Here is a 12,333-nt window from a genome sequence, read left to right as displayed (position 1 = left end):
ACTGTTATGCTACCTGTGACATCCTCCAGCATGACCTGTTTGGTGGTGGGTCAGTGATGATCTGGGGAGACATATCCTTGGAGGGTCACACAGACCTCCATGTCATAGCCAACAGTACCCTGACTGCTGTTAGGTATCAGGATGAGATCCTCAGAGCACTTATCAGACCTTACGCTGGTGCAGTGGGCCCTGGGTTCCTCCTGGTGCAGGACAATGCTCAGCCTCTTGTGGCCAGAGTATGAAGGCAGTCCCTGGAAGGCAAAGGCAATGATGACCTTTTACTGGCCCTTTCGTTCCCCCTGACTTAAATCCAATTGAGCACCTATGGGATGATATGTATCGCTGCATCCAACATCACCTAGTACCGCCACAGACTGTCCAGGTGCTGACTGATGCCCTGATCCAGGTCTGGGAGGAGATCCCCCAGGACACCATCCACTAACTCATCAAGAGCATGTCCAGATGTTGTCAGGGGTGCATACAGGCACACTGGGCCAAACGCTCTACTGAGCCACATTATGAGTTGCCGTGAAAAAATTCACTCAAGCTGGATCAGCCTGTGATTTCATTTTTTTACTTTGATTTTCAGTGTGATTTTGAATACAGCTCTCAATGGGTTGATGGTCGTGGTTTCCACTGACCATTGTTACTTCATTTTGTCCTCAACAAATCATACAATGTACATCAGTAAAGATTTTCAACTTAAATAATTCGTTCATCGGGACCTGATGTGTGATTTAAGTGTTCCCTTAATTTCTTTTTAACAGTGTATTATGGGCCAATATACACATCATATCAAGGTGTCATGTTTTCTGCATGTTAAAGATTCACATTTTAAAGTTCATAGAACCCATTCATGCTGCTCACATTAATCAAAAATCAAAGGTAAGGAAATATACAAATTAATGGATGAATTGATAAAGCAGGAGTTAAACTGAAGTAATTTTATAATCCCATAATCAGAATGACTTTAAAACTACCTGGTGACTGAATAAATTAACTGACATGAAAATGTATGGTGGTGTTTACAGTGCATGCCACATAACCTTCTCATCATCCCCATTTCCTGTCTGCCTCTTCTCTGTGCATTTTCCAATAAAAACAGAAAAAAATGAAATATCAGCATCAGAATATACTCAAAAGACCCAAAAGTAAAAGTACTCTATGCAGAATGGCCCCTTTCAGAATGATATATATTTGGACTATAATTATTGATGCATGAATGTGTTCATAACTTTAATGTTGAAGCTTGTAAATTACTTTATATACAGCTGGGTAGTTTTATCTGTACAATAAATCATAATTTATTTGTTGATTTGTAGTGTTAATAATCTGAATCTGTAAAGTAGGCCTGACTAAAAGTTTAAAATAAATGTAGTGGTGTAAAAAATACATCACCTTCTGAGATGGAGTGAAGTATAAGTACAAGATAACATAAAATGGAAATGCTCAAGTTAAAAAAGCACTGCAAAACTGTACCCAAGTACAGTACTTGAATAAATGTACCGTCTACAGATCAGTGTGTCCCTCCCTCCACCCTCCTCACCACACCTCCTCTGACAGGTGGCAGCTCCTCCCAGCTGATCCTCCTCTTTGAGCTCCTGGAAACCTGTCCTCACTTAACACTCCCAGCACACATATACACACACATGCACACACACACACATACACACACCTACATATTCACACACTCTCATACACACACACACACACACACACACACGTACACACACACATACAGGTGAAGCATGTTAGCCCTCATTGCTGCAGGCTCCATCTTCTTCCCCGGACTCTTTCTGCTGTCCAAACAGAACCTGAAGCACCTGAAGGGATGGAGCGAAGGAGACGCTGCCATTGTGTCCACACGGTAAGAACACACACACTCACACACACACACACACACACACACACACACACACACACACTTACTTACATTAATACCCCGCAGACTTTCCCCAGCCTTGTGGGGTCCTCCTTTTTGCTGGGAGCCTCCATGATAAAATCTCTCTGCACAAGCCTGAAAACTGACCTAAAATAAATAGTTTACTGCTCTTGAGCACTTTGAGAGTGATCACAGTCCTGATCCTGGTCTCTAATGACATACAGGCCTCTGTAGTTTATTATCAGAAAGTCACACTAGTTCTAAGTGACACTGAAATTTGAGAATGAAAGACTTACAGAGGTACAGTCATGTCTTAAAAGTTTCTTTCAATGTTGTGCTTCTGTTATAATATACAATCCTGCTACAAAACAAGCAACTTGTTGCCGTTCTACTGGAACCTTAAAAGTATGGTGGCCCTGAGAGCTCAATACACTGCAATTTAAGAAAACACATAAATGGTTTATTTGTGAATTTGTTTTCGTAAACGAACTATTCCCAGGCAAAGAGACAAATCATCACAAGCAGGTGACAAAAAACAATTTGCAATTATAGAAAACAGAACAGAAATAGTTTTTAAAAAAGCAATTTAATTCACTTGTTAGAAATCAACAACCAGTAATGTACTCTTCTTGTTTAAATGTTACAAATTCATGACTGAAAGGTAGGTAAACTAAGGCTGACGTTAGATGAGCAGCAAATATTAGAAATATTATCTGAATCATGCACTTAGAATATTAAAAGAAAACACACCTTACTGTGTTTTCTCATTTTCCAACAAAATGGATAGATCATCAACTTAAGTAGCTTTATGAGCCACAAACCATGGAGACAAGTTATATGCCTCAGGTGTGTTCCTCACCTTTAAGTGTCCCCCTGGAAACTTCTGCTGTCTTCTGCTGTGATCCGTACGACTTGCAGTATTTCTGTATTTGGCTGTATTTTCAGACGGTGGTGGAGGAAGTACTCAGATCCTTTATTTCAGTAAATGTAAAAAAGACTGTTACAAGTAACAGTCCTGCGTAAAAATGTTACTGAAGTAAAGGTATGTTGGTATAATCAGGAAAATGTATTTCAGAAGTAGGATTTTTCTGTTGTAGTTGGTTGAGGTGGAGCTCATTATAAAATTTTAACCAGTAATTATTTTCATTATGGATTAATCTGCTGATTATTTTCTCCATTAATTGATTGATTATTCCTCAGAATCACAGTACAAAAGGGGTTGACACAGATAGAACTGTGAAACTCTGTGCTTTCAAACAATGCATGTTTGTTAAGGTTGACTGACTGACCCAGATGCCGTCCCTCCCAGTCTGTGTTTGCTTGTTAAAGTTCAGATGAAACACCAAGAGACAGATTCTGTACTTTTACAAACACATTAATGATGATCTCCTGGATGAAAGCACACAGACTTGTTTGTTAAACAGATTATTATTTCTGTCCTCTCAGTCTGGTGTCGTCCATCCAGGCCATCATGGCCTCATCAGCAGGATGTATTATTGCCTCATCATGCAGGGATGTCATAGAGGACAGGTGAGGACTTCTTACCTTTCTTCTGCTTTTCTCTCACCTTTTAGTTTTTATTTTTGTTGTCTGTGCCACAGAGCTCCATTGTTGTCCAAAAACTTTTAAAAACACGATTGAGTCACATTGTTGCACTGGGTGACATGTTGCATCATGACCATGAACACTGTATTTATTTTGACTCAATCTCCCACACTCTGTCCTGCTGCCACAAATATTCACTAGAGCACCAAATGTGGATTAATCTGCCACTGAAAATAGTTCCCAGTCACCAGCTGTTATAGGAAATTATCGAGTCATTTTTCAACATGAAGCTTTATATTTGTGTTTTCAAACATTTATGTCCTCAGTATAATGAGCTTTGAGATTTGTTGACAATAAGAAAAATATTAAATATTGTCAGCTTTATATTTTAGTTTACATTCATCACTTTGCATCTGATGGTCCAGACTGAACTATCTCAACTACTGGATGGAGTGTGCTGAAATTATGTGTGCAGTAGATATGCATGATCCTCAGGTCATGATGAATCCCTCTGACTTTTACTCTTGCGCCACCATGGGATTCACATTTGTGGTTTTAACCGAAACATCTCAACATCTATTAGATGTGTTGTAATGAAATGTGGTTCAGACATTCATGTTCCTCACAGAGCAGCTAGTATGGTTTAAATGCATTACACTGTGTTTTCTGTCTGGGACAGCTCTCTGAATGTTTGTGATCATGTTTAGTTCCTTTATTAATAATATAGTTAAAAGTTGAAGTTTTGTAGCTTCTACTGAAAAATAATGATATCAGTAGGCCATTAGAACAAAACATCTCACACTGGGGCTACTTGTGTACATAAACCAAACCTCAGTCACTCTGTAATCTAATTAACAATCTGCAGCAGTGCAGCTATTTCAGTCTGTAAGACGCTCACAGAGATCACTAATCCTGCATGCTGAGGATGATGGGAAATGAAACGATGGAGGAGTGTGAGACAGATGACAGTGTGTGTGTGTGTGTGTGTGTCTGGGTCTGGGGGGGGGGGGACGTGTAAATCCCAGGTTTCCTCTGTTTCATTTCCCAGTCAAAGTGGAGAGGAGGTACGTCTGAGAGACATTTGTTTATCAAATCACGCCACAAACACTGACCTGCAGCAAGCGACTTTGGGAGCAGCTGCTGTCAATCACACTGTGTAGCTGCTAAACTCTAACAAGTCTCTAAATGTATTAGTGTGAAATTTAATCTTTAACACATCAACATGGAAATCTGAAACATGGCAGTACAAAATAGAAATAATGAGATTCTTAAAACTTGATTTAAGATCCACTTTTGGCTCTAATCATGTGAGCTGATAATTTGGCAGTAAGAGAATAAAATCAGTTGACTGACTCACATTCAGACTGGAGCTTGTGGATACAGTCAGAAAACAGTAAAATATCTAAAGGTCCTGTCTCATACTGTTTAAAATCTTTTAAAAAATACTGGATACACAGACACACAGCATCGCTTGTTTCATCAATATCACTGAAATATATTTTGTTTTTTTCAGAACTTCTGCTTTCTAAAAGACAAAAATCAACTACAAAACACTTTCATGTGTGACTGATGTATGCACTTCATACAGTCCTTCAGTAAATATTTCAGGTATTTTACTGGAGTCATTGCCACCCTGATACAATAGGTGCATACAATTTTGGGGGCGCCACTGCAGAGGGGGAATTCAGGTGTTGCACCAAAATAATTGGTATGTACAACTAGAATAAGAGTAGGTTAAGTACAAAATTTGAACTATACATGAGTAATTAAAGAATTAAAGTTAAGTAAGATGTACTACATTAGAGTATAGGATAGGATATAAGATATAGTATCAGGTGCAATGTAATAGTAGAAATAATAATAATATAATTTAAATCAGCCGACAGCCAGATTAGAGTTGATCAGTTCTACGATAAACACATCAATAATCAGAGTGCGTCTTATCCAGCTCTGACTCACTTCCTGTTTCTTCCTCAGTCATTGGCTGACCAACACCTACATCCTGTTTGCCACGCCGTACTTTGCCTACGACATCTATGCCATGTTCCTGTGCTACTGGCACAAGCTGCAGGTCAAAGGTCACGAGGAGGAGGGTGTCAGGTCAAAGAGAGCTGCTGTGGCCAGTTACCTGCGCAGAGAGATGCTCATGGTGCTGCATCACATCTTCTTGGTGGCCTTCTGCTTTCCCGCCTCACTGGTAACTAAGGCAACAGTAACAGTGATGTCTCACTGTAAACACTGAATGTAAAAGTAACCTTTTTTTGCTTACAATAAAACTCCACAAGTGAACTTTATTATATCTGAAAAAGTGACATTTTGCCAACTAAGTTCTGAATTACTCCTCAGTATCACTATAAACACTCAGAGTCCAGTTTATTAGGTACACCTGCCTTTTAGTCCATTTGGTGTATGCTGTCACTTGTGATGGTCTTGTCAAAGTTGTTTGATATGTCTGGACTTCAAATCTCCTGTTACAGATTTCTTAATTCTTCATTTCATCTGTGGCCCCTTTTTGAGATTTTAATATTAATTATAACTGCTGCACAGCGATGGGTCGGGTCCGGGCATTTTTAGGCAATTCTGAGCAACAAGCAGAAGAATTGGAAGACATTTAGCAACACAATCTGCCTTTTGCATCAACTGAGGCTTGAACTCACAACCTCTGAGACTAAGGATCAATTTCTATCTCACTGAGTTAATTAGTCAGTGACAATTCATGTGTAGCTTCACAAACTGACTAAGCCAGACGTGCAGGTTTAGCAGCCATCCATGCATGGAAAAGCAGATTTCAAACCACTGTAAAAAATTCAGTTATCGAAACAAAAATCTGAAAATACACATATTGCATTTAGACAGCATGGAGATGTTGGTAATTTGTTTGTAACAATGATTGATTTGCTCCATAAGTGAAAAACTGATGTTTAAAATTGCCATTTTTACACTGACTCCAATTGTTCACATTAGAGCAAAATTCAAAATGCTGTCAAAAATTCAGTTTTTGAGATAAAACTCTGAAATTTGCCACACATCATCTACATGACTCTAGAATTTTGTCATTTTTTTCATGAACATTGAAGATTTATTTAGCAAGAATTTGTATGTATATGTTTACAGCACTGTTTACAGTCAAACATTTTGATGCACTGTAGGCTCAATTTTTGATAAATCAAAAATCTGAGAAACATAGTTTGTGTAGGACAGTCTGAAGATGCTCTGTAGCAAGTTTGGTGTCAGTTGAGCAAAAATTGTGGGAGGAGATAGGTTTAAGAAGTTTTACAGTTTTTGAAAAAAACAGAGTGATGAACTTCATAATTTTTAAATGTACACGTTTCTTCAGTATTGGGGCTATAGTTTGATGAAAGTTGTGAAGTTGTAGCACGTATGGTTGATTTGTTATGAATTTTCAACGTTTTGAACTTTAGACGCTTGCTGTAGCGCCACCATCAGGACTATTGGCTTGAGTTTACAGCTGAGGATATCTGGCATGAGACGGGATCTTTGTGCAAAGTTTGGTGAGTTTTCAACCATGGGAAGTATGATTTCCTTGGAAGAAGAAAGAAGAAGAAGAAGAAGAAGAAGACCTAGGATTACAATAGTGTCCTGGCAGCTTAGCTGCCCGGACCCTAATAATGTGAGGAGCAATTGGATTAGCTAAAAACATTGTTTCAGGTGCTGTGATTTAACAAAAAAACTGACCACTGTTGGATGAGACTCAAAGTTCTGTGGTGTATTTTATTATTTTACAAGCAGCTGAAACAATGAAAAGTTTGTTGACAAATGTTTAAATGTATTTTCTTCCCTGTCTGCCTCTGTGTGTGTGTGTGTGTGTGTGTGTGTGTGTGTGTGTGTGTGTGTGTGTGTTTTTGTGTGTATGAATCAGCTGTGGAGGCAGGGGAAAGGTGACTTCTTCCAGGGCGTTTTGTTTTTGGCTGAGCTCAGCACGCCGTGTGTCTGTCTGGGGAAAGTCCTGATCCAGGTAAACAGCTAAACTGAAAGTAAAAGAGTGACACACACACACACACACACACATACAGAATAACTGTGATAACAGAAGGCTGTACAGACGCTTGTTAGGGGGGCGCACTTTGATGCAGTCTCCAAAAGAGTTTTAAATGTAAGCTATTGAAAGTAAAATTACTGAGATGGACCACAGTTGATTAAAACATAATGCATGGGTTTCATGTCATGTTTAAGGGCCACACAAAATTTTTCTGAGGGCCACCATTGGTCCGGGGGCTGCATTCAAGCAACAAATGACAAATGACATCATCTGTGTGTGTCCAGGTGTCATACAGAGATGTTAATTCATTTGGAGTTCAAGCCCAAGTATTGCAAATAAATCTAAAATATGTAGCTTTTCCTCTCTGTCGTGGAAAAGTTTACATGTACATTTACGTTTATATGTATGTAAGTAGGCTAAATAAGAGCTGAAATAAACAGACTCATACAAGCAACTATATATTTAAAGTTGAAATTTAAACTAGCTTTTCAAAACCAACTTAATGAATTTAGGTCGTATGACTTCTTTTTAAAAGCTTGAGATGGAAAAAATAAATAAAACTGCTTGTTTTGAACTTTATATTTCTCTTTTATAGTAAAGCCAAGAACAATTTCATTTAAAGTTTTCTCGAAATTAGGTTGTTTTCTCCTGATGAGAATTTATCCCTTCATGAAAAAAATGGCCTTGTCATAAGAAAACAAGATTATTAACTCACCAAAACCACAGCTTTTTGCACATTGACAAAATACAAATTATTACTATTATTTTTCAAATTTGGAGATAACAGGATTAAAAAAATGAATTATCTAAAGTAGATTACCTTTTGTCTCTCGAGAAAATGACCAGTTCTTTTCCTGAGTGAGCAAAAATAATAATGTGATAATATTGTTTGTATTATTATTATCCATCCTTTTTCGTAAACGCTTATCCTCTTGCTGGTCGCGGGGGGCTGGAGCCTATCCCAGCTGACACTGGGCGAGAGGCAGGGTACACCCTGGACAGGTCGCCAGACTATCACAGGGCTGACACATAGAGACAGACAACCATTCACACTCACATTCACACCTGGGGCCAAATTCAGCGGATGTGAAAATCTACTTGGCAGTAAATTTGTTTCTGATTCTGAAATCAACTTGTAATGCTGAAATAAAATGTGCCTTCTCAGCCTCCGTGCTCTTGTCTTGCTCAGTCTGGACTGTCTTCTTCTCTCATCAGTACAAGCAGCAGCACACTCTGCTGCACAAAGTCAACGGAGTTCTCATGTTGCTCACCTTCTTCAGCTGTCGGGTGTTGCTCTTCCCTTACCTGTACTACGCCTACAGCAGGTAACTGAGTACATAGATACTTGAATTTTACATGAGTATTCCCATTTTCTGGGACTTTATAAGCCTACTTCTACTCCACTACTGTACATCAAGGGATTTATTGCACTTTTTTATAGCACTATATTCATATTGTTACAGATTTAATGATTATGCAGATTCAGGTTATGAATACAAAATCCAATCCACTGATAGATTATGATGTGTTATTATTGATTAAACTACTTAGCAGAATATGAAGTCATTTAACGTGTACATAACCTGCCATGAGTGCAGAGTCTGATCATTTTTGGGGTTATTAAATGTATCTAAATCAAGCAAAAACATAATTATCTTAATTTCTTTTTTTGCGTGTAAACTCTTACGTGAGTTAAAACTACAGTACATCTCGTCAACCAAAATTAAACACAGATGAATGCAGTGTGTGCTGGGGCAGAATGACATATTTAAGTAAAATTAAAAAACAACAAACAAACAAACAAACAAACAAAAAAAAAAAAACGCTTAAAACCGCCTTAATCATTCCACTTTGTACACACACACACACACACACACACGTTTCAAATGTTATATCTTAATTTAATGCTTCAGTTTTTCCTTTATTTGCCAATTTAATAAACTAAAATATATTACTTTTGCACATTTTACCTTATTCATTTTAGAAACCTTTGCACACATGTATTTGTAGTATAATGAAATAGATACAGATAAATAGATATAATATGAGAGATGATTTCTAATTTGGCCCTTTACAGGGAACCTTTAATTAGAAACGTGTATGAATAGTTAGTTTGGCTCTGACAGCTTCTGCTGTATGTTTAAGGTATGCATCCATCCCAGTGTACATGGTGCCATTGGTGGCCCCGTGGCAGTGCAACTTGGGGGCTGCTCTGCTGTGGCCCCTCCAGCTCTACTGGTTCACACTGATCTGCAGAGGAGCCATCCGCCTGTCCACCACAGGATGTTCAAAACCATCATCCAAAGCTGACCATGACGGCTGCCTCACCAAGCGTAACGGCTGCAAGTCGCATCAGGAGGACTGACACTGGAGGTGAAGAATAGAAGTGACTTCAACATGAGCCAAAGCAACTCACATTGCATTTTTTCTACAGATAAAACATGTGACATGACAAGTGTTTCTCATCTAATGTAAAAAAAAATCTGAAGCAGCGAATGTCAGAGAAGAGTTTAATGAAAGGAGAGAGAGGTGAATAAAGTTGGTGGTGAAGGCCTCATAGAACCTCCAACAGTCTCAAATGGAAAAAGTCACAGAAAGTCTGACTAATGAATTGAAAATGAAGAATGATGAAATGAAGAACATATATCATGAACAAGTTTCACCAGATGAGGAACAGCGAGAAATCATAATTTTATTAGTGTTCATGTTGACATGTTCACACAGAGAGCAGGTTTCTCTCCCCAAACTGTTTTTGATCATTGGGATCAATACTGAGTGATTTTTATTAGTGAAAACAGGATGATGTGAGTGTATTTGTTAAAAAAAAGGAAAATGCTTCTCTGTCTAGGATTAATTTTTGTAACAATGTGATTACAAAAATGCTGTAAACATTCAACATTTCTTGAGAGTGGATACGACTCTTTATCATGCTGATTTTTAATTGGTTCAGCTGATTAACTCAAATAATACAAATAATAATCCCAGGCATTTATGTATTTCTCAAGACTAGATTAATATAAAACATTATTGTTGCTGTATTCAGTCATTAAAGTTTAATGAAACCCTTTTAAACTACCTTAAATACAGCTGTTGTCTTTGTGCGTTGAAGGAATTGTATTGTTCTGAAGCACTCAGATATGCAGTGGTGGACTGTAACTAAGTACATTTACTCATCAAATACTGTACTGTATTACAAATCTGTACTTTTCTGAGTTTTTTTTCCATGCCATTTCATACTCCACTACATATATCTGACAGCTTTAGTTAGGGGTGATCCGGGACGGTTATAACACTTTTTGTTCGGCACCTATAACTCGTTTAATTTTTGTGTTAGAGCTCTCAAATTTTGGCCCAAAGTAACCTCATTTCTCAACTACAAATAGCGACTTTTTCAACTTCTCCAACTATATCACAGAATTAATTAACTGATGTCAAATACAAGGACTGCCATTGTCACAACCTGCCCTGCTACCAGGGTAAGCTGTAACACAATGTGGGGTGAGTAGTAACATTAAGAGTGAAGAGCTAAAAATTACACAATAACAGAAATTACACACACATAAACTGAGAAATACACTGATAACCAATCAAACGAAGGTTCAAACTCACTAACCTGTACCTCTCAGATGCTTAGTGCCTCACATGGACTGAGTCTAAAATACAGGTCTGCTGCCTCAAAGCAAGTCTTACTGCACATTGAAGACCTTTTGACAGCTATTATAGCACACACAGGGGTGCTGTGCTGATCCTCTTTCTCAGACAGTTTGTATTTTCTATACATGTATATTTTTCCAGTATCTATTCGACGTTTCATGGCCAACCCGGTCGAATTCTGAAGTCGTCAAATACCAGCGTATGGTCAGTCAGCGTGTGGTCAGTTTCGTCAGTCAGACACTGACGAAAAAAGCCATCCTTTTACACCGGCATGATACATAGCCAGGCGCCATCAGTGTGTAATAGTGCCTGATGGTAACAATGTAAGTTAAGGGGGCAAAAAGTCAGAGTAGGGTGGGGAGAAGAGGTGTTGAATGGGTCCAACAACCACCAGCTTTCACCCAAGAGGTCAATGCTTGCTTCTCGTATGAATGTAAATCCAAACCTTGTTATTTAAAAAAAAAATTGTAACCATGTGCTTTTGTTGCCTAAACACAACCAAGAGGGTTCATTGTTGAAGGAAAAAAAATTCACTTTGCGATGTAGTACCTACATAGTTTGTTTATTTCGAAAGAGACTGTATGCAAACTGTAAATTTCCTATAAAAACGCAAGTGTATTTTGAAAAGACACAATGCATGTAACACGCTGAAATTGACCAGGCATCCTAGAACACCAACAACAGAGGCACCCTGGCTACCTTGCACATCGTATGTCACCATGGAAAGTCCACGACCAAGTGGCCATATGTGACGAGGTCAGAGTGAGAATGTGTTGACATGGCAGATAGCGGATTCTTTGGGGACAGACTTTACTGGCTTTCCCTGCCTCAAGCATACCCCTATCAGTTTTTTTAACCAACTCCAGTGGTATGCTGAGAAAAGGACTAAGATAGAGAAAATGTGTTAAGTTGTCTTTGAGGTTACTTATTATACTTTTTTAAAAGGTGTGACAACTATCCCCGCCCCTGTCAGCCTGTGTTTAGCTAGTTGTAGCAGCATGACTTCTCTCTGATCTAATACAAGTTACATAATTCTAATTTCAACAGTATCAGTGCTAATCAAATAGACTTCATTCAAAAATCACTTTCATACCTGAAAATCAGTACTTTGGCAGTAAAATCTGCGTACTTCCTCACACAGCTGTGAAATTTCACATGCAAAATTTGGAAGAAATGGGTCGTACAATAAACGTAGGCTATTACATGACTCATTGGTCGTCCCTTCTTGGTGAAAATGGTGGTGTTATGACCA

General features: G+C 38.4%; 1 protein-coding gene across 1 annotated transcript; it reads left to right on the top strand.

Annotated features, from left to right (window-relative positions):
- Nucleotides 1–1,636: 1,636 nt before the first annotated feature.
- Nucleotides 1,637–10,624, top strand: LOC117268807 (ceramide synthase). The gene is made up of 6 exons (XM_033645504.2): nt 1,637–1,867; nt 3,329–3,412; nt 5,405–5,624; nt 7,308–7,403; nt 8,643–8,752; nt 9,573–10,624. Exons 1-6 carry the CDS (start codon nt 1,749–1,751, stop codon nt 9,790–9,792), a joined length of 849 nt encoding a protein of 282 aa, XP_033501395.1. The 5' UTR covers nt 1,637–1,748; the 3' UTR covers nt 9,793–10,624.
- Nucleotides 10,625–12,333: the final 1,709 nt, after the last annotated feature.

Source organism: Epinephelus lanceolatus, chromosome 18 (genome assembly GCF_041903045.1).
Source record: "Epinephelus lanceolatus isolate andai-2023 chromosome 18, ASM4190304v1, whole genome shotgun sequence".
Classification (NCBI taxonomy): Eukaryota; Metazoa; Chordata; class Actinopteri; order Perciformes; family Serranidae; genus Epinephelus; species Epinephelus lanceolatus.
This window is presented reverse-complemented; position numbering and strand designations above follow the sequence as displayed.

What these genes read in the sequence shown, in the direction of transcription:
- LOC117268807 (XM_033645504.2), top strand. Translation starts at nt 1,749, where the DNA reads ATGTTAGCCCTCATTGCTGCAGGCTCCATCTTCTTCCCCGGACTCTTT. An exon ending in AGGGATGTCATAGAGGACAG is followed by an intron (nt 3,413 to 5,404) that starts GTGAGGACTTCT and finishes TTTCTTCCTCAG; the next exon opens with TCATTGGCTGACCAACACCT. An exon ending in TGGGGAAAGTCCTGATCCAG is followed by an intron (nt 7,404 to 8,642) that starts GTAAACAGCTAA and finishes TTCTCTCATCAG; the next exon opens with TACAAGCAGCAGCACACTCT.